The sequence below is a fragment of the Vipera berus genome, assembly GCF_964194415.1.
Source record: "Vipera berus genome assembly, chromosome: 4".
Taxonomy (NCBI): Eukaryota; Metazoa; Chordata; class Lepidosauria; order Squamata; family Viperidae; genus Vipera; species Vipera berus.
Window position 1 is genome coordinate 31409994 of NC_138206.1, and position 21955 is coordinate 31431948.

The following is a 21955-nucleotide window of genomic DNA, read 5'->3' on the forward strand; positions in this document are numbered from 1 at the left end:
GGCTGTGAGAAAATGCTGATTGTTTTGTGAAATGAAATCCTGAAATGAGTATTCATCAGTGTTTTAAGCAACATACTGTGATTAATTTTTTAACTGCTGTCCTTCCAATCAAAGTATGCACAGCCTTATTTTCTATAGTTTAGAGGAAAAATATATCTCAATTTGCATAGAAAATATATATTTAAAATCAAAGGATTTCCAATATCTTATGGTATTCTGAGATGTCTTTTTTTAAAATAAACTGCCCATTCCTGTTCTGCCTAAATTCACTATATTCAAATGAATGGAAACCTGTTCTAGAACACAGCAAAGCAATATTTATTCAACACACGCTCTCATGTTTAGAACATATAAGTTTTGTGCCTCAGGCTAGAGGAGTTTAAAGTATGCAAATTATTAATCTCATCTATTTTGAAGTAAAGTAGGATGAACCTTTGACAATTAAAAACACACAGTAGGTTTCAACTAATAAAGAGGCTAATATAATGCTTTTTGCTGTAAATTCAATTCAAACTCAATTTTTCCCCAATAATCTTGCTTTTTTTCTAAACAGCTAAATGGAGTTGCCATTCATTTATCATGAGAATCAGACACTTCTCTGCAATATATATATCAAAATTTTCCGGAGTAAAAACTTTCAACAGCATTCTCTTTGCTCTCAGAATACATGCAAAACTAAGTACTGTATTAAAAATGTATTTGAGTCAAGGAGAGAAGCAACCTAGAACTAAGGAGAAATTTCCTGACAGAACAATTAATCGGTGGAAGAACCTGCCTCCAGAAGTTGTGAATGCTCCAACACTGGAAGTTTTTAAGAAGAGATTGGATAACCATTTGTTTGATATGGTATAGTGCAGACATGTCAAACACAAGGCCCGGGGGCCAGATCCGGCCCGCGAAGTGGTTTCATGCGGTCCGCGAAGCCATCCTGGAAACAGTGAGGGAACGGCCCCCACTGCCTTGGCCCTGGCCCAGAGACCCTCCTCCTGCCAGAGACCCTCAGATCTGTCCCACTCCTGCCCAGGCCCCCATAGGCACCCTTGATGCGAACGATGTAGAGCTGGCCATGCCCACCCAGTAGGCCATACACACTCTAGCCACGCCCACCCAGTAGGCCATGCCCACCCAGGCCACGCCCACCCGGCCCCCTGAGGGCAACCGCAATGCTGATGCGGCCCTCAATGAAATTGAGTTTGACACCCCTGGTATAGTGTTTCCTGCCTGAGCAGCGGGTTGCACTAGAAGACCTCCAAGGTCCCATTCAACTCTGTTATTCTGTCTAACATTTTTGAATTCTTCAGTGAGAATGAATAATTCCACATCTTCCTTCTCCCACACTGTATTTTTAAAAAAGCTTTATTGCACACACATACATGTTTTATTCCCTCTGCATAAAAGAAGAAAAAGATATTTTAATTTGAAGTTGCAAGGCTGGACACAGTCTTTGCAACATACATCCTAAATGTAGCTATTTATTTGTAAGGATTCTGGTACAAATATTGATAATGTCAAGTTGGAAGCATTGTATAAATTTTCTTACTGAAAATCTTTTCTTCTTAATCTTGGTTTTGTAATTTGAAGCGAAATCAATGCACTCTTCATTTTTCCCCTTTATATATCTTGTGATTTGAAAAGGAAGAGGATGGATGTCAAGATTTTAGTTAAGTGCATTAAAATGAACTATTATATCACATGTATTGTCTTCTATTAACAGTCACATACAACTCCAGTAAAATTAATGAGTCTTAACCCAGGTTTATTTTCTTAAAACAAAATTGTTCGCTTAGGTGACATGAATAATAATTCTATAAAATGTAGTATTGCATAAATAAAATATTTAAAAAGTCAGATTTATATACAGATATATTTGTCAAATTAGAAAGTAAAACTTGTTACGGATGCTTCTATTACAAGAGAGAGAGAAACGCACACACAATCTTGATAATTATTTCACAAGATTTAAAAATTCCACAGTTGTCAACCATTTCATAACAATCTGGACCAAATAGATTGAAAAAGACATAGTAATAGGTCTGAAGAGGGGAACAAAACTGTATGTCAACCTTCAAGGAGGCTGCATATTTACCACTGTGAAAAATGTGGTCCTGGCTTATCTGATACACATTCTAAAAAGGTAAAAGGTAAAGGTTCCCCCGCACATGCGTGCTAGTCGTTTCCAACTCTAGGGGCCGGTGCTCATCTCCGTTTCAAAGCCGAAGAGCCAGCGCTTGTCCGAGGACATCTCCGTGGTCATGTGGCCGGCATGACTAGATGCCAAAGGCGCACGGAACGCTGTTACCTTCCCACCGTAGTGGTCCCTATTTTTCTACTTGCATTTTTACGTGCTTTCGAACTGCTAGGTTGGCAGAAGGATACACATTCTATCCATTTTAATTTCATCAAGACCTTTCATCCCCTTAAGGATCCTATGTTGGCTTTGCAGATGAAGTTTAGATGTATTTTAAAAATGTGTTGAAATCTTATAGATCTCTGGCAAGAAAAAGCAATTCCTCAAAATCTGGTGTCTACGTCTCTTTAATTCCAAGCCATTTCAATAAATGTAATTAGAAGCATGCATCCTCTGAAACAGATAAATAACTAATAAAAACAGCAAGGAGATTAAAAAAACTATGAAAATTAGAGACTTGAGGAAAAACGGGGATCTTATTATGCCACTCGGTAGGCTTTCAAAAGTGTGAATTCTTTCCTGTTTGTGCGTGCAGCCCAGATGAAAAGGGCAGCGGCCATGAACTGTAGAGGTGCTGACACACAAGCCAGACAGAAGGACCAGCCAAATTGGCCTTGCACTGGAGGAGGAGGTAGTTTCTTATGGAGCAGCTCAATTCCAGCTACATAGCAGCCAACGGAACCCAGTGTGCACAAACCTGGTGAAAAATCAGCAAACAACAATTAGATCAGAGCAAGAAATACTTGCCTTGTATCATTAAGGCATCCATGTGTCAAGCAGATAATGTTCCTCAAGATGACTCACCAGCTAAGAAGTGGAGAACTCCAGTGGCAATGGCAGGATAGAGACTGTGGCAAGCACAAGCACAGACTCCAATAAGTGCTCCAAAACACATGAGTCCTAAACTGACAAAAGGCAGGAGAAACTGCAAGCGCCAGAGATCTAAAGAAAATAATAATGGACAAATGAAAATCATTAGGCTATGCCACTGTTTGATATAAGACAGCAATATTAGAGGACTTCTGGCCTTCCAAGCTATCCTTCCTGCCCATTCAGCCTCATGTGAAGTCTATGTTCCCACCAGTGGTGGGATTCAGCCAGTTGGCACCACTTCGGCAGAACCGGTAGCTAATTTTTTGTTGCCCAGGCCCAGAATGGACTTCCGGAAGTGGCATCCACCCAGAGAACTGGATGTTCACATATTTGAATCCCACGACTGGTTCTCACCCTAAAGCCTTGAAGCACTCACAGAGTTATCTGAAGCAGCAATACCCTTTCACCCATCTCTTTCAGAAAGGACAGGGAAGCTAGACCAGCAAACTACCATTGTAGTTTGCTCCACCAAGGCTCCACCAAGAGCCTTGGTGGAGCAGTGGGCTAATGCCTCCTTAAGTAACACCAGCTGCCTGCAATTAGTGCAGGTTCGCATCCCACCAGGCTTAAGGTTGACTCAGCCTTCCATCCTTCCGAGGTAGGTAAAATGAGGACCCAGATTGTTGGGGGCAATTAAGCTGACTTTGTAATAATGCCGCTTGGGGTGTGTGTGAAAACCCTAATAAGCAGGCATATACATAGAATGAAGGCTACTGCTAAGCTTGTAAGCCGCCCTGAGTCTTCGGAGAAGGGCGGGATATAAATGGAATTAAAATAAAAATAAAATAAAATAATTGTAAGGTGCTCTTTCTGCTTGCTCTTATCAGAATGGCTAGTACAAAGTGTCATTTTCTTGACAAGAGTTTCAAAACTCTAGCCTTACTTTGCACTAAAATACTAAATAAAATGACATTTTTGAAATTCTTAACCCCTAATTATAAAACTACTATGTATCTCATAACACCTACAACCTCTTCAGATATCATGAAAAAGAATTCAAATTGAATATTTTTTTCTGAAATGTAAAAATAAACCTAGATCTTTTAGAAAAAGATATCAAAATCTTATGGGATTTTAGTCATTTCAATCTTTATCATTCTCATGTAACTAAAATCTTAAAAGTGAGATTGCTAAGCGATTATGAGATTAGAATAATGTAGATTATTCCTACATTTTGCCCATTTTAGAAAATATCAATCTATGCAATTCTACATATATTCATTGGTGGAAGCCTACTTTGCCGTTTACCTTTGCGAGAGAAAAAACATTTAAGCTATTTGTTTCCAATAAATAAACCAAGAATACTCACAGGTTCGGTTCAGATCAATGCCACTATTATGATTCCCAGGATCTTTGTATTTTTCCATGAATTGATCCAAAAAAGAAAAGCTGACACACTTTGTGACCATCTCACCTTTCAGAATGAAATAGATATTTTTATTAGGCTGTGATTTTTGTTTGATCATCTGCCTTTTATAAGGTACATATTTATTAATAAATAGCTAAGGTCCTTTGTTCCTACTTTAAATGATCTTGAGTTGACATAAGGATGAACAGATTAGTTTAAAACAGCTTTTATGGAAGAGAAGGGCAATATTTTAATGTTGAGGCCTACAACCCTTCAAAATCCATTCAGGGCAGAAGCCAATTAGTGAGCAATGCTGAAGAAAACTGGTTGGGCCAGAGCAACTCATTCTTTGTTTTTCATATCCTCTTTTCATTCTGTGTGCATTTGATTTTTATTCTTTTTCTAACATCCTTTTGTTTCCCCCAACCCAGGAAATTGCCAGGGGTAGATAAATCTTACAAAGGATCTGCATTATTCACTTGAAACAAGTTTTGAAGTCACACCAGAGCCATTCAAAATGAATTAAAAGTCTTACATGGCCCTAGAGAAGGAGTGTCAAACTCAATTTCATTGAGGGCCGCATCAGCATTGCGGTTGCCCTCAGGGGGCCAGGTGGGTATGGCCAGGGTGGGCGTGGCCTACTGGGTGGGCATGGCTAGAGTGTGTATGGCCTACTGGGTGGGTATGGCCAGAAGGAGGGTCTCTGGGCCAGGGCCAAGGCAGTGGGGGCCGTTCCCTCACTGTTTCCAGGATGGCTTTGCGGGCCACATGAAACCACTTCGCGGGCCGAATCCGGCCCCCGGGCCTTGTGTTTGACATTTCTGCCCTAGAGTTACAAATGTATTTAACTCTTGCTTTAGAGTGTTGCAAGATTTTTGATTATGCTAATCAAGGAAAAAACTGTTCTGGAATTTTAAGATACAAGTGTTTACACAAGCCAGATGATTAAAAAAATGTTCTAAATTAATTTATTTCAATTAATTGTTATAAATCTGAACATCTCTTTTGTGTTCCCCAAGCCAGAAAGGATTCCTAAAATTAATCAGTGATTTAAATGTAATTTAGCTTTAGGTGTCATTGTTTTAAAAATAGAAAACATATTTGATGGCTTTCAAAATATTATCTCTTTGATTACTTTTAGTGCCAAGCAAAATTTGTTTTTCTCAAAGTAGACATAACTTTGCTTGTAAACTCCTGGATTTTCATTTGGCATTCCAAGATTTTGTTTTCCCTTACAACACATTGCCATGCGTATTTATTCAGAAACTGGATTTAAATAACAAAAAGAAAAAAGAAAATCAATTTTTAAAGACATGATTTTTAAAATAAGAATTCAGAATTTTCCTAAAATACTTTTGAGAAAATGAACCCAGTTCCAATATATCAGAAGGAATTATGTTAACTTCTGCATTATATTCTATGAATATGTTATATTTTATAACAGTATGTGGAAGGGAGGCTCCTAATCAGATGGACAGGAGGTACAAATGGAGATAACAGTCAGTCAAGCCATCAGCTTTCTTGTTTTAAAAGTTGCAAAAGAGAAAGAACGGTAGACAGGTAAAGTAGAAATAGGTAAGGAAGAATATGAAATGCAGAAGAAATGAAACAAGAATCAGACAAATGTACTGTCCCCAAAAATACAATTATTATGTTGAATAAACCTATCTAGCATGAAGGATTAAAAGAGGGAATCTATTATGGCAACAAGATTCTACTTTGGAATATTTGTCACAAGCCATGAATGTGAAGGAAAAATATTTTTATGAAGAATTCAAGAGTTGATTGTCTAAACAAAATAGCATCATGAGAACTTTTTCTCCTTTGAAGATACTTGCCTGAATATACAGGATCTTCAAATTAGTTAAAGGTCATATGGCTAACTTTTTCATTTCCACAACTTTTGTCTAACCTGGACACAGTTTTTTGTTGGCTTAACTTATCAGACTTCAAATAAAGCGTCTATCTCTTTTATAGCTTTGTATTGGTGCACACTTTGAGTAATACTAAATTAACAGCAGGAACTTAATTAAATACGTTAATCTATTTATTTTGAAAGATCTCTTCCCAAAATACAAGACTTTGATTCTGTCCACTTGTACCATGGAGAATGTCTTATTCGTTAACTAATAAGAGAGTTCTAGTCACATCATGTATGTGGGGGGAAAAATTATACAAAGAAGTTAAAAAGTGTTAATGGTTAGAGAATAGGTGAAATTATATTTACAATAAGAACCAATTAAATAAGCAAAAGGAAACTTTAAAAGCTGTTCTATTTAAGCCACCAATTCTCCTGTAGGATGAACAATATTCATTTGAGCAACATGAGTGTTATAGAAAAGAGGCTGCAACCCAACAATAAAGAATGGATCTCAGGGTAATTTTAAAAAGTATAGAAAAAGAATGAGAAAAATATGCCAATAATCTAGCAGTGATTGATGGAACAAAATCCACATGATCCAGTTTGTGTGTCAAGAGAAGAATAGAATATCTTCCTTTCTTAGATAAATTACACATCAGAACTACATATATTATTTGAATACTGAGATGTAGCAGCACTAAAACTGAAAAGAATTTCAAATTCAGGTAGATAGCCTTATCACAAATAATGCAACAAATGTATCCATGAAAGAAGGTAAGAGAGTGAAGAAAGCTTAAAACTAAAAAGATTTGGCTATAATGCTTATTTGATGTTAAAAAAGATTTCAGTGCCCAGAAATAAAGACTAATTTTGTGAATCTCCGAAACAATTCTGCAATAATGAGACGAAAGCAGGAGGAACCAACTTATTTGTGAAGATGCTAGATGGAACTCTATGGATTGTTTTTAGCACTGTATCGAGAATTGGCCTAATCTGAAATAATGAAGAAACAGAACTGTCGTCGATATGTTTCTCACCAAAGGACTATACAAAGAAATGATGAATTTATGTGGACTATCCTAAAGTTTGTTTCCATTGATTTGAACAAAGTACTGAAAAATACCTGTTATACTGCTGGTGGTGTTGAGGTTTGGAAGGAATTGACTCAAACCTTGGAAAAAAGAAATGTAATTACAGAGTTAAATTATGGGCATTAAAAACAAACAAGATCATCTTCTTGCCAATACTTTCAATTCTTCCTCCAGAACCAATCCTCAACTACTGAGAAGAGAAGTTGATATGGATACCCTGCAATCATCTTCTGTAACAACACACTTTAATGAATTTCAGGATTAAAGGTGACCTCGATCAGGTTTTAAAGTGAGCTATACTAGTGAGCTGGTAGGAGAAATTTAATCATTTGGCTTCAGAGACTAATGGAGTAATAATCCAGCTTTTAATAAAAAGTAGCTACTTCGACAGATGCAAAGAGAATTTTTAATTCACCGATAGCTGAAAAAGTAAGAAAGCCTTGTCTTTCCTTTCCAGACTATGAACAAGAAGATACAGATGAAATCTTGGTTACTTACTGGCTGCACCAATGAATTAAGTTTCTTACAATGATTTAGCCACGACAAATTTTGTATTAAAAAATCATTTGCATATGTAACAAAAATAACTAATTCCCCCTTGTCAAAGAACATGAAGAAAATTTACCTCAATAAAAAGTATACAGTGTTGTACAATCTGAAAGCCTAACTGGGGATGCTGATTATTCTAGCACACTGCAGTAAGATAATTTCAAGGGCCTATGATTAATTAAACAAATTGGTTTACCTACTAATGATATTATCAGTATCATCTATTTTTAAAGGAAATAGAATAATCAGATCATGATTCAATGAAAGCCTGTTTGGCACAGTAGTTTAAGGAGCTGGACTGGAACCCAGGATACCTTGTGCCATGGAAACTCATCTTTGGGTCATTCTCTTTCTCACAATTCAACCTATTTCATAGAATGGTTGTTGTGGAGAAAAATAGAAAGAAGAACTGCTACATACATCATCATCATCATCCCCTTAACAAAAGGCAAGGTATGAAACTAACAATTAGAAAAGTGAATTTGTAATGAATTCCCCATAACTGCCAGAAAATTCCCTAAATGTTATCTCTGAAATTCCAATGCTGCACAATTTTAAGCATATTCAGGAGAAATCTTTTTATTAAATTAGGTATTGAAGAAAACATAGGATTAACATATAGCAATCCTTATACAGAATACTCTTTCCCTTTTATCTCTGCTTGCTACGCAAACATAACTTTTTTCTCAAATGTCAGTGTTGTTTCTGTTATGAAAGATGGAATAAGCATTGTTGAAAAGCTAATTTGTATTAAAAAAAATAATAAATGCAACATTTCTCTATCACATTATTCCCTACTGTAAATATTTCTATTATGCAAAGTACAGAAAAGGAGTGAAAAATATTAAGCCACAAAAAGACAAGAAAAAAGTATACAGCTAAAAATAATTTATATCAAGACTATCCACTACATCTCTTCAAATATTTCTGTTGTGAAAACCAATCTTGCTTTTACAAGGTCAGTTAATTCATAAATGACTTTTTGTTCTTTAAACATCTGGCCTTACAGTTTTTGAGGATGTCCTCAATTCCATCAAACCACATTTTTTCAGTCTTCTCCTTCCTTTGAACCCATTCACTCTTCTAATATATGTCTTATGATTCAGTCCTCATTCATTCTATTATATAACCAAACCATTTCAAAATGTTTTCCATACTTTTTGATTTTGCACTAACTCTATATTTATTAAACACCCATTCATTCTTCATTCTACTTATTTTGCCCCATACATCTAAGTGTTCCATTCCCAGTGAATTCAACTTTTTATATTTCTTCTGCTTCCATATAACAAAGTAGACAATAGCATACCCTTATTCAAAGTCATGTTTGCTTCTTTTGATGTTATTCATGAAAGACCACACATTATCTAAGGCCCTTCTTACAGCACTTGCCATGATAAAATTTCCCTTTCTGGCTCCTTCCCGAATTAGATTTCATAGCTTGGAAGAGCCAACAGAATTCAGCTAATTAGCTGACTGCAGCTCAGACAAAGGAGCAATATAACAATGTCCATCGTTTGAACTGATCCAAATTCCCACCTTCAGAGAAGCTATCCCTTCAGGAATTCAAGTAGTATTTTGAATGAACTCAATAAAAAAGCATTGGTGAACAGCTGTTGATAGGAATCCTGTATATTCATTCTCTATCTTCCATTGACTTCTAGCAGCTTTAATATCAGTTCTTGAGATCCAATTTGATCTCTCTTGAGAGTGTCAGTTTGGTTTCATGGTTAAGACACAAGGCTAGAAAGCCAGGTGGGTGATTCTGGGCCAGTCACTCTTGCTTAGCCCAACCCACCTCCCAAGGTTATTGTTGGGAAAATAGGAGGAGGAAAGCGTGTAGGCTATGTTCACTGCCTTACTTATAAAAGGCCACCAGAAATCTTATTTATTCAAGCCATGACACACTTCCATATACCTGTGTTGTGAATATCCACTTTGACACTAAATATCCAGAATTCCTTCCTTAAATAAAGCAGGATCTCCCACACTCACACCTGATTATTATCCCATTGATTGAAACACCTGATTCTAATTTCCCCTTCAAATGAACTAATAATCCTAGAGCAGGGGTGTCAAACTCGCCACGTCACGTGACATGTCACGACGTACCGCGACTTTTTTTCCATTGCAAGCAATGGGGTGGGCGACATTTCGCCATGACACATCCGGCTCACGGGCCAGCAGTTTGACACCCCTGTCCTAGAGGTTCACATACATTTGGCCCACTAAAATATGTAACTTTAGATCACTTTCCTCAATAAATCAGTGAATAAATGTAAGGTTTTGACTCAATTGTTCAATTAGTTTGCCTTTTGCTGATCTATACATTTTGCAATAAGTGTTGTCTCCAAATATTTTGTTATCTTCTCCAAGCTATTTATAAATTTTTCTCTCTAATTAAACTCCCCAAATCTACTGGCATCCCTTGGAATCATCTCACTTGTTTTTATGCAATTTTGTTTTTGCTATTTGCAATTTAGTCATCGTTTTCTGCCTCTGTAATTTGATTTTTTTTATTTGAAGATAATGTTTCATATACTGCATTCTTATCCTTAGTGTTTAGCCTTTTGTTTCAGATGTTACAGCAGGTTTAATATAAGCTTTCAATGAATCCAATTTAACTTTAAAATCTTTTTGTTAAATCAGTTTAATTATATTCTTGTTCTATTTTTAAAATTTCAAGTCAGGTTTTTGTTCTAACCTATGCAGTTCACTTTGGCATAGATCACCATTTTCTAAATAATTAGGAGTATTGTTTAGCTCTGCTTCCCCATTGACTTTCTCAGGAAATCGGCAGAGAAGATTACAGATGGCAATCACAGAATTGTAGAGTTGTAAGTATGAACAGGTTTCCAAGTACTCAGATCACTATCACATGACTTCAGGGCAGTGGTGCAAAGTTCTGCAATGGCTGGAAATACTTTAAAGGCTATAGAGCACCCTATCTGAGGCCACTGTAATTTAGGGCCATTATTAAACAAATGGTCATAAGTTGAGGATTAACTGTAATATTTTGTAAATCCTAAATCTATACCTCTTTGTTTTTTTCTGTCTTTCAATGTTAGGGGCGGGGGAAACAGTTGCCAATTGCATGTATTAAACTTTTTCCCCTAAAAATTTGTATATGAGGTGAAATGTTGAGCAGGAAATGAGATTGTTAAAACAGTCCCAGTTCCCCGTATCATACCCATTTTTAAAAAAGTAGTGATAAACTTAGAACAGGGGTAGGCAACCTCGGCTCTTTTATGACTCATGGACTTCAACTCCCAGACTTCCTGAGCCAGCATGGCTGGCTCAGGAATTCTGGGAGTTGAAGTCCATGAGTTATAAAAGAGCCGAGGTTGCCTACCCCTGACTTAGAAGAAGTAAAGAAATACATTATAGCACAGAGAAAGATACATTACAGAGCCTCTTTAGTGCAAACTTACCTGGTGAATTATACCAATGAGAGTTTTCAGACATCGTGATACATCTCCGCCACAGCCCGATGGTGCCATTCCATCGAAAGAGTGCTTCAGTGTAAGAGTTTTCATCTGCATTTTCACCAAAAAGTTCATCCCAGGTGGCTTTACTTTCACTGTTATTTTCGGGAGGTGATGGGTTACGGTACTCAAACCAAAAATCTGTGCCAATTGAGGCTGCCAAATAGATGGTAGAGATAAGACTGAGCACACAGGCAATTACCAGAGCAGTAGCAAAACGGTTATCCATCATGGTATCTCAGTTGCTGTCAACAAAAGGGGAAAAAAGAAAAATTTGCATCAACAAAGGAACATTAATGCATGAGTGCTAGCAAAATATTCAGATCTTTCCAGTTTCCTCTTTTAGATGATCTTCAAGATAACTTTCACATTTTACATTACATGAAATTATAAGTGTCCAAAACAGATAGTTATTCGAACATCAAAAGGAGAACACTGCAGCAGAAGAGGCAACAAGGTATAGCAGGTAGTATTCTAATAAATAACGTTCATATTTCCCTCCACAGACACAGTCTTCTCCCTGCTCAGCAAGAATTTTGCATAAAAAGAATTCTCCAAATCTAGCCCAACACATGCTAGGGGAAGGAGTAGAATATTTATTAATTTGTATGTATTATATTTTTGTAGGGACGCGGTGGCTCAGTGGGTTAGGACGCTGAGCTTGTCGATCAGAAGGTCGGCAGTTTTGCAGGTCGAATCCCAAATGCCGCGTAACAGAGTGAGCGCCTGTTACTCGTCCCAGCTTCTGCCAACCTAGCAGTTCGAAAGCACGTAAAAATGCAAGTAGAAAAATAGGGACCACTACGGTGGGAAGGTAACAGCATTCCGTGCGCCTTTGGCGTCTAGTCATGCCGGCCACATGACCACAGAGACGTCCTCAGACAAGCGCTGGCTCTTCGGAAACGAGTAGCACGCATGTGCGGGGGAACCTTTACCTTTACTATATTTTTTATCCCACCTTTATTACTTTGTAAGTAACTCAAGGCAGTGAATATATAATACTCCTTCCTGTTTTCCCAACAACACTCCTGTGAGATGGGTTGGGCTGAGAGAGTGACTGGCCCAGAGTTACTAAAAAAACAAAAAAGGGGAAGGCTAGGACACAAAATCCCCTAAATTAATACCTGAAATTGAAATTCATATACAGTATTTAATAATTGAAGAAAGAGAAATGTAAGACTGGATAGAGATGAAGAGAAAAATGATTCAAAAAGGAAATAAAGAAAAGAGAAAGAAGACCTGTTTAAGAATTTAAATTATAATTCAAGAGGAGAGCAGCAGTAGTTGTGATGTCTGCTTTTCTCATCAATCTCAAGTCATTATCTGGGGTTGGTGGTTCAACTACCAATTGAATAAATATAGTACTACTAATACATGATCAAGAAAAAGAGTTTGGTGTAGTGGTAAAGATATCAGGTTAGAAATTGGGAGACCGTGAGCTCTAGTCCCACCTTAGGCACAAAGCAGCTAGGTAAACTTGAGCCAATCACTTCTCACAACCCTAGGAAAAAGGCAATGTCAAACCATTTCTGAAAAACCTTGAAGAAAGACTCACTTGGGCAGTCTCTAAGGCAGACTCCTCAGACACAGTTAAACAGAAGACAAAAATACATGATCCAGAAAGTCTCCAGGTGTTAGCTAAGCAACAATAATGTAAATGAAAATTTAATTTGAGAGTTCTGTAAATCCTTCTCCATCGGATTCGCAATAGATACAGCTGAAAAGCCTGAAGAGCCCAAAGCTGGTCTATTCAGGTTTGAGGTTCTGGCTCAGAGTACTTTGATAAATCAGAACTGACTCACATATTAATTGGGAGCAAAGAACTGTACAGAGAGCAGGCTTTAGATACGTAGTGAAAGAAGAATGCATTGCAAAATGCTTTGCAAAAAAAAAATACAGATACAAAAACAATCCCTTGAGATATCCAGATATGCACATCTGAAATATGTATCTTTAGTACTTTTCAGTCTATTCCTCAGCTGTTTGAACAGTGTTTAATTCCTGTAATTCAAGTTCAAAAAATGCCCCTCCCCACTCATTTACCATAAATTGAATCCATTCTGTATGATGCCTTTTATTGCAGATCTCAGAGAAAAAGGGGCTAAAACCATCATCTGATATTTAGCAGAGCTATCAACAAATACATTCTCATGATGATGCCGAATCCAAACTTCCAATCAGTCGACTTTTGGTACACATACACTCATTGTGCTCTTTCTTTTCTGGTTAAGTAGCATTATGCACAGTGCAGAAAAAGAGTAAGAAAAAATACCCGAAGAAGTTAAAAGTCATAAGCTAAGAAAAAGAAAAGGGAAATGGTGCCTAAACGTATTTATACCAACACTATACTTTTCTATCTTTGCAAATTATCCTTGCTTTCATCACATCCAGACAGCACAAATAGTGCTTCATACACTGTTCTTGTCCCTTGACCTTTTCACCTATCCGTATTTGACAGTATCATCATCTGCATCCAACCACAACTTTCTCAGCCTTCTCTTCTTACTGACACATTTACTATTGTTTCCTATATTTGTTCTGAAATTTAGTCCTGAGTCATTTTCTCAATATGACCAAGCAACGCACTTCTTTCATAGTAATAACTAACCTCTGCATCCAATATAAATTCATTCAGCACCCTCTCATTCTTGACTCTGTTCTCATTTTACTACATATACATAGCACCACAGATCCCCTTGAGTTTCTCCTGACTTAAGCAAGTCTTTCTTCCATATAAAAAAAGAACAGCAGCACATTCTTAAGCTATTTTAATTTTTTTCGGCATTCATTTAGTTCTTCACAACAGAGTATGCACAACACAAACACTTTCTACTAGCATTTGTACATCTTAAAATCTCTCCAGCCTATCAAGAAACACAAAAGCCTCTTTGAATTGTGTGTGTGTGTGTGTGTGTATACATATACATGGCTTTTTTTCTCATAGAACGCTCAGAACGGAGTTCCGGCACCTTTTTTGGATGGAACCTTGTAGGGTAGGCAAGGTGGGTTGTATGACATGTGTGAGTTCTGGCACCTTTTTCTTTTACAAAAAAAGCACTGTATATACATATACATATACATATACATATACATATACATATACATATACATATACATACATACATACATACATATATATGTTTTCTGAGGTTTTCGCGGGTGTTTGTATGTGGATCTTTGGTCATTCGGGTTTTTTCCCCACGTAGAATTGAAGGTGTAAGAGCAACGTTTCGACGGAATCCCATCCGTCATCCTCAAGCTGCCAGCCTTAGACCTGAGCTGAAGAAGGAAGCTGAAGCCACCAGCCTGAGGATGAGAGATGGGATTCCGTCGAAACGTTGCTCTTACACCTTCAATTCTACGTGGGAAAAAACCCGAATGACCAAAGATCCATATATATATGTAATACATATATGTATGACAAGTGCTTGTTAACTATTAGATTACCTTGCTAGGCCCCAAACATGGGACAAATCATATCAGTCTCCCTTAATTCTTTGTTAGCAATTTAAAATTTACACACACACACACACACACACACACACACACACACACACACACACATATATATATATAATTTGCAATTGTTCATTCCACTTTCCCTGTCAAATACAACTTCCTTGATGTTTAATGTAGTTGCTCTCAAATGTATACTCTTGTTGCATCACATTATCACAACATCAGGTATCATTCACTGCAAATGCTTTGGGTTCTTAGTCAACATATTATCTATGTAAAAAAATGCATGTCCATTCAGATCTCCAACCAATGCAATTTTAACATGAGCACAACCATATACATTATTCATAAATTCATTAAACAACCAGAGTTACTCTACAGCCTGTCTTACTCTATGTTCAATAGTAAGCTATTTGTTAAGCATTCCATTTATTCTCATGCATGTTTTACTTCCATAATAGTAAAGGAAGCACCGTATACTGCTTTTATTACATTTAGCAACTAATTCTCAATTCTATATTTAAAGAAACTAATCCACAAAGCAAATTTTACTTTATCATATACTTTTTCTAAATCAGCCAAAACATAATACATTTTCTTAATGAGAATTTTGAAAAATACTTTCCCAACCACTCTTAATAAACTAACTCCATCCAGTTTTCTTTTTAACTTAGAGAGGAATAAGAGCACTCCTACAATCATGAAGCACAGATTCAATCAACCACTCTCAGGGTTACTCTATAAGTAAAGCACTTCCATATTTTAACATTTCTCCAGTTACACCATCAACAATTGTACTTTTACTATTATGCCACATTCTAACGTCAGGTTTTACTTCCTTTTCAATACCCTTTCCAGCATTCCTTGATTTTTTTTATTAGATTTTTACTCGCCTTTTTTACTTTATAAATAAGTCATGGCAACAAACATACATAATACTCCTTCTTCCTATTTTTTCATCCTAAACCATTCCATCTTCTATTTTTAATTGCATTCACTTTAGTCTTTTTAACTCACTCCCCCCTCTCAATCTGCATTTTCTTTCCCTCTTAAATCTTAATTCTTTGCACATATTTTTCCTAGCCATGCATTATACAATATCTTTCTTTTATAATTTCTGCATTATTTTCTTCTACGTATTTTTCTTTTCTCATTTCTGCAGCATTCTCCTCTGCATTTTTTCATCCATTGTGTTTTTCTTCTTCATCTTTCTTTTATACTTTATTTGGCATGAATCAACACATACTTCTGGCATTTAGTATTATTTTTACTGTTCTCCAAACAGGTCTACATTACCTTCCTTTATATCCACTTTCCATTTATTCAGTTGGAAGATTAAATTATTTGTTTTATATAGGACACATCGTTTATTTTCCTGCAACTGTTCTACTTTTATTTATTTTTTGTTTCATTTCCTTCCTTCTCTTTCACGACCATTTATCTTCATTATAGTCTCTCTTTGTATCTTTCCTCAATCTTTCATCACAATCAAATCAAACTTGCTTTCATATTTACATTCATTTCTTGCCACATTAAGGGTGTGCATGTAGACATGAACATATATATAATTAGTGAATATACCATTTAAGCATATAATAGGAACAATTTAGAATACTTTTTTCTTTCAAAACAAAAGAACCAGATCCTTCCCCCCCCCCTTATTATGTGAAAAGCTCAAAAAGAATCAGGCTATTGGTCTCACCCATAGAAGAATTTGATTAGGATGGCCCATATGTTATTGAAATGCTTTTGAACTATAAGGACAACTCTTTAATCATATCAACTTAGGACAGGGACTTTTTAAAGGGAAGGAACACCAAGTCCATTCACTTCTCTCTTCTTTTTTTTCATTAAACATGCTATTTGTGGGAAATCACCACCCATATCTTAGTAAGAGAAACAAATTCTCATGTCCATTTCTGTGGTATTTTTTTTTCCAAGCCCTTTTTTCTGGGGATGAGTACAGAAGAGAATGGCATCCAGAATGCATCTTTATAAACCCATTTCATACTCAGTTTTGTGTTTTCCCCATGCAATCCCATTCCTATCTCTCTGAAGGTAATGAAGTGAAAGTTCTCACCAAATATGCGGGGGATGGCACTGTTAAAATATTAGTGCATAAAAAATTTAAAGGCATACATTAGGGCAGGGGTCGGCAACCTCGGCTCTTTTATGACTCGTGGACTTCAACTCCCAGAATTCCTGAGCCAGCATAGCTGGCTCAGGAATTCTGGGAGTTGAAGTCCACGAGTCATAAAAGAGCCGAGGTTGCCGACCCCTGCATTAGGGGATGAAATAAACTAACTGCCAGATTGAGATGGCGAGAGAGAAACCTGCAGGATTTATCCGGCTTCCATAGAGATACGTGAAAATTGTCTAAGCAGTGTGACCCCTAATAAAATACAACGTTGCAGCCCGTTTTAGGTAACCAACATCCCCTGCAATGGACCCAACCATGCTCTTCTACATTATCCTCTATTTCATTCACAAATTCTTTCCTTGGAGTACCAGGGAAACAATCAGGGCTCGGTAGGGCCCGATTCTACTTACCTCCCATCGTTCTCCCGACTCCACGGCGTCCAACCCCCACCCCAAGAGCAGCTCAGCCCGGAGAGCGGGAAGCGCCTCCGCAGACGCTTATCCGCCCCTGTGCCGCCAAGATCTCTGGGAAGTGTAGTTCGAATCTTCTTAGCTGCCACGTTCTGAAGGCAAAGTGATACGCTTAGGTTCGCTCCAGGACAAACAGTTGGTTTTGTTTCCTTATGAATGCGTGCGTTCATGCGTTCCGGGCATCCGAGATTGGCTGCCAGGATTGTTAGATTCAAACGAAAAGGAAGAGAGTTGCGGAAAGGAAAGCTCTCCTAGGGAAATGAGGGCATTGTTAAGTGTAAAATTAATTGCGAACCCCTTAGATTTACAAACGTTGTGGCAGTTTTCCGTGCACTGAATCCCTTTCAGTTCAGTTGTCCACATATCCATTTGGAACTGTCAGAGCCAGTACATACATTCACAGGGCGGTTCCCTTATGAACTGATGTGCTAAGCACTATCCTTCAGTGGGCAGAAAAAGAATACTGGCAAGTGCGCCAGTTGCGGCCCTATCTAGACCGGGATGCCCTGTGCACGGTCACTCACGCGCTCGTGACCTCTCGTCTGGACTACTGCAACGCTCTCTACATGGGGCTTCCCTTGAAGACCACTCGGAGGCTCCAGCTGGTACAGAATGCAGCCGCGAGAGTTGTCTTGGGAGTTTCCCGGTACTCCCATGTTACACCTTTGCTCCGCGAGCTGCATTGGTTACCGGTTGTCTTCCGGGTGAGGTTCAAGGTTTTGGTAATGGTTTTCAAGGCCCTACATGGCATGGGTCCGGAGTACCTCGGGAATCACCTGCTGCCGGCGTCAACTTCCCTCCGCCCTGTGCGTTCCCACAGAGAGGGCCTCCTCAAGGTGCCACCGGTCAGAGAATGTCGGCTGGTGGCCCCCAGGGGGAGGGCCTTCTCTGTGGGCGCCCCGGCTTTATGGAATCAGCTGCCGGTTGAGCTCCGGATAGCACCTGACCTTCGCTCCTTCCAACGCAGCCTGAAGACCTACCTATTTGAGCAAGCTGGCCTGGCCTGATGGGGGATGTGCTGGGGTTTTTATTGGGGATTTTTATTACTCTACTGTTTTTAGCTCGGGCTCTTATTTAATTCTTTTTTAATTTTTGTACTCTGTATTTTTATGTGCCCTGTTCACCGCCCTGAGTCCTTTGGGAGAAGGGCGGTATACAAATATAATAAATGAAATGAAATGAAATGAAGTATGGCTCAACAAACTAAGATTAGGTAAACTGAAAGATACGAGCAAAGGGACATTAATCTTGCTGTTACGTATTTGCATCCTGACATCTGATGCAGATATGTAACATTGTTTTTGCATCATGATCATGACACACAACAATGCCCCTAACAAAGATTACCTGTGCTGGCAGAAATTAGCGATTCCCACTACTAATCCCTATCTGCCTGCCTTCACTTAACCTCTCTCCAAAATAATGGGTAATAGAACTTTTGATTTTACACATTTCAGGCCGTCCCAGGGTAATGTCAGATGGAGAGGGAAAATATTACTTGCATCTAACTATGGCATAAATCCTGGCAAAATCTTTTTATTGCTATATCCCCTTCATTGTAATCAGCCCAGAGTGTTCACTATTGTGCTTTTAAACTTCTCTTTTAATCTTAAATCAAAATGATCATTAAAAAAAACCTGTTCCTGTATTGTTTTGTTTTGGTAGACAACAGAAGCAAATAATTTAAGTTCAGAGCACCAAGGACTCCAATCCTGAGTTACATATACTGTACATATTCTCTTCTATAAAATTTCCCTGAATTTGCCACTATATGTCGGGAGTATTGTTTTCACTGTACAGAGTAGCAGAATTTTCTGCTGAAAATTAGAGTGATAGAATTCCTATGCAAATGTTTACCTGTTGTTATTAAGAATAATTCTGCTATAGAAAAATTAACAGTGCAGGGAATGAGAATTTCCATAAAACCAGTTTTTTATTCTTAGCACTTAATCACTAAATATAATTCTTAAAAGCCAGCAATCCTAAACATGCTTACTTAAAGAAAATCCTTTTAAAATCAGTTGTAGTTATTTTAATGAAAACATTGGAGAGTTAAAATACAAAAACAGCATAATAAAATAACAAATAACAATGAAACAAGGGTTTCTAAGAAAGAAACTAAGGTCATCAATTACAAAACGGTGAAACACACCCCAGGGTGGGGTTGTTGCTTACACTAGAGGGTTTTTTTTAGCCATTTCTTTACATTCCAGGCTTAGTGGCTTTCCTAAAACAAGACGCTGAAGGGTAGTCTGATATGGGGTGGTAAAGTATTCTAAAGAATGGGGGCTGCAACAGAGAAAGCTTGATTCCTTGTGGAACAGAAATTCAGAAGAATGGTCCTGTTGTTCTATCTACCATTTGGCTAATTGGATAACTGGCTAACACAGAGCTGCATTAGCTGATAGATAACTCCTTCATTGACTCTATCTATCCAAAGGCTAACACAGAGTTGCATTAGTCTACATTGGTCCCAAAATTCTGTCAGTCTGAAGCAAATATGAGATACTTTCTTGGGAACAAGAAGATGAAAACTAATCACCATAGCTGCTTATATTCATTTGCCTCTGGCTTGTTTCGACCTGTCATTCTGCTTAAGTGAGGGGGAATATTTTTAAGACCTATGTTCCTTTATATGCTGTAACTCATTTAAACCAGCCCTGGAGAGACTTTGAAAACAGAGTAAACAACAGTAATTTATATCTTAATATCAAACAAACAAATAACATTATAGTTTCTTCTAGAAAATCTATGTTAAAATAACAAGTCTATGTAAATCAAGTCAGAAGGCAAAAAAAGTGCTACTGGTTGAACATTGTGTGATACCGTAAATGTTCTATGGGAACTTACTGTAGAATTGAAATTAATATTAGCGGAAGAGTGAAATGTAAAGATATATACTTGTTTGTTTTTGTCAAAAGTGTGAGTATTTTGGTCAACAAAGGCTGTGGAAATGGAAAAAAACATTGGGCAAGTAAACGTTACTTTAAAAAAAAAAACGTCCCCTGAGAAGTTCACCTGTTTTTTGCTTCTACTAAGCAACCAAAAACCACAACAGTTCTTTAAATCAAAAAACATAAATATATCTAGGTTCAGGAAACCACCTCACATTCTGTGTTCCCCACTTAAGTGGCTGCTTAGTCCTTGTTATCTGGAAGAAATTGAAGGAAAGAGCAGAACTGTTTATTGCACCAAAAATAAAGAGTTTAGCTACTCCTGCACCAACCAGCTGCTAAATCATTTTTGCAATGGAGGAAACAACTCCCAGCTATGATTACTTCTATTCTCTTAGCCCAGATGCTCCTGAAGAAAATTGCCAGACTCTGAAGCTGCCTGATATGGAAATTCTTGTGAGTGTTCTTTATACTGTTATTTTTCTTGTGGGGATACTGGGCAATGGTCTTCTGATAGGAGTATTAATCTTCAAACAACGTGTATGGAGGCTTACTGATACCTTCATTGTCAACTTGGCAATTTCTGATTTTAGTTTTCTTATCACATTACCTTTCTGGATAGACAAGGAGCTAGCCTCAGGACTCTGGAGATCTGGCTCTATTCTGTGCAAAGGCAGTTCCTATATTATCTCAGTCAACATGTACTGCAGTATCTTTCTTCTGACTTGGATGAGTGGTGACCGGTACTTGACCATCATGTACCCCTCAATGGCCAGAAAAATTAGAACAAAGCTTTATCCTATTCTTGTTTGCATCAGTGTTTGGATACTATCCTGCCTGCTAGGGCTGCCTACTCTACAGTCCAGAGAGCTGAGAAGATACAACAACAATACCTATTGTGTGGACAAGGAAACCATATCCAACAATTGGATTGGATCACTGATATTGCTCATTTTGGCTTTCTTTATACCACTGTTCAGCATATTAACACTGCATTATTCCATAATTAAAAAACTATATGTGCACTGTCAGAAATTTGGGAAGCATGACAAAAAACTAAGAAAATCCATCAAAATTGTCTTCATAGTAGCAGTTGTTTTTCTTTTCTCATGGACTCCCTTCAACATCTTTAAGATCTTGGCTTTCATATCGAGCATCTCGGAGCTGAAGCAATCTTTCTGCCTTTACTATAAAATTGCCTATCTGGGCATGGAACTGGGTGGTCTATTCACATTTGTGAACAGCTGCACAAACCCCTTCATCTACTTCTTCTTTGATGATTGCATCAGGAGGGCCATGATACAAAGTATTCTTCCATGCAGAAAGTACAATAGACCTGGAAGCAGTTTTTCAAGCTTGGACACTTAGATTTTCAGAGAGTCCATTTCTCCCTGAAAAGGTTATTCTCGGGAAGAGAAGGAAGTTGTTATCATTCTAAATAGAGTCACCATTTTGAAGTACTCATAAAAAGGGGAAGGTTGAAATGTGAGGAAATGAAAATAATTAGGAAGGAATCATGACTAAGTTGATTATTATATATTTCTTTGAGTTACATGGAAGTTAATTGGATAGTTAATGAAAAGATTGTCTAATATAC

The 21955-nt window shown here is 37.5% G+C and overlaps 2 protein-coding genes across 2 annotated transcripts; one reads left to right on the forward strand and one right to left on the reverse strand.

Moving 5' to 3' along the window:
• Positions 1 to 1368: 1368 nt before the first annotated feature.
• Positions 1369 to 17497, reverse strand: LOC308667644 (claudin domain-containing protein 1-like). Its single transcript, XM_081326998.1, has 6 exons — positions 17405 to 17497; positions 11342 to 11640; positions 7394 to 7441; positions 4371 to 4475; positions 2993 to 3130; positions 1369 to 2885 (listed from the first exon to the last, which is right to left on the reverse strand). The coding sequence occupies exons 2-6, from the start codon at positions 11625 to 11627 to the stop codon at positions 2668 to 2670; spliced, it is 795 nt and encodes a 264-aa protein (XP_081183124.1). The 5' UTR covers positions 11628 to 11640; positions 17405 to 17497; the 3' UTR covers positions 1369 to 2667.
• A 3215-nt stretch (positions 17498 to 20712) lies between these two features.
• Positions 20713 to 21726, forward strand: GPR15 (G protein-coupled receptor 15; the record flags this gene model as incomplete). The annotated part of the gene is made up of 1 exon (XM_081327725.1): positions 20713 to 21726. The coding sequence occupies one exon, from the start codon at positions 20713 to 20715 to the stop codon at positions 21724 to 21726; it is 1014 nt and encodes a 337-aa protein (XP_081183851.1).
• Between the last annotated feature and the right edge of the window lie 229 nt (positions 21727 to 21955).

Excerpts from the sequence above, each read along its gene's own strand:
- LOC308667644 (XM_081326998.1), bottom strand. The coding sequence starts at position 11,627 with ATGATGGATAACCGTTTTGCTACTGCTCTGGTAATTGCCTGTGTGCTC. Across the intron at positions 7,442-11,341 it reads TCATTGGTATAATTCACCAG|GTTTGAGTCAATTCCTTCCA; the intron begins GTAAGTTTGCAC and ends CTTTTTTCCAAG. Across the intron at positions 2,886-2,992 it reads AGTTCTCCACTTCTTAGCTG|GTTTGTGCACACTGGGTTCC; the intron begins GTGAGTCATCTT and ends ATTTTTCACCAG.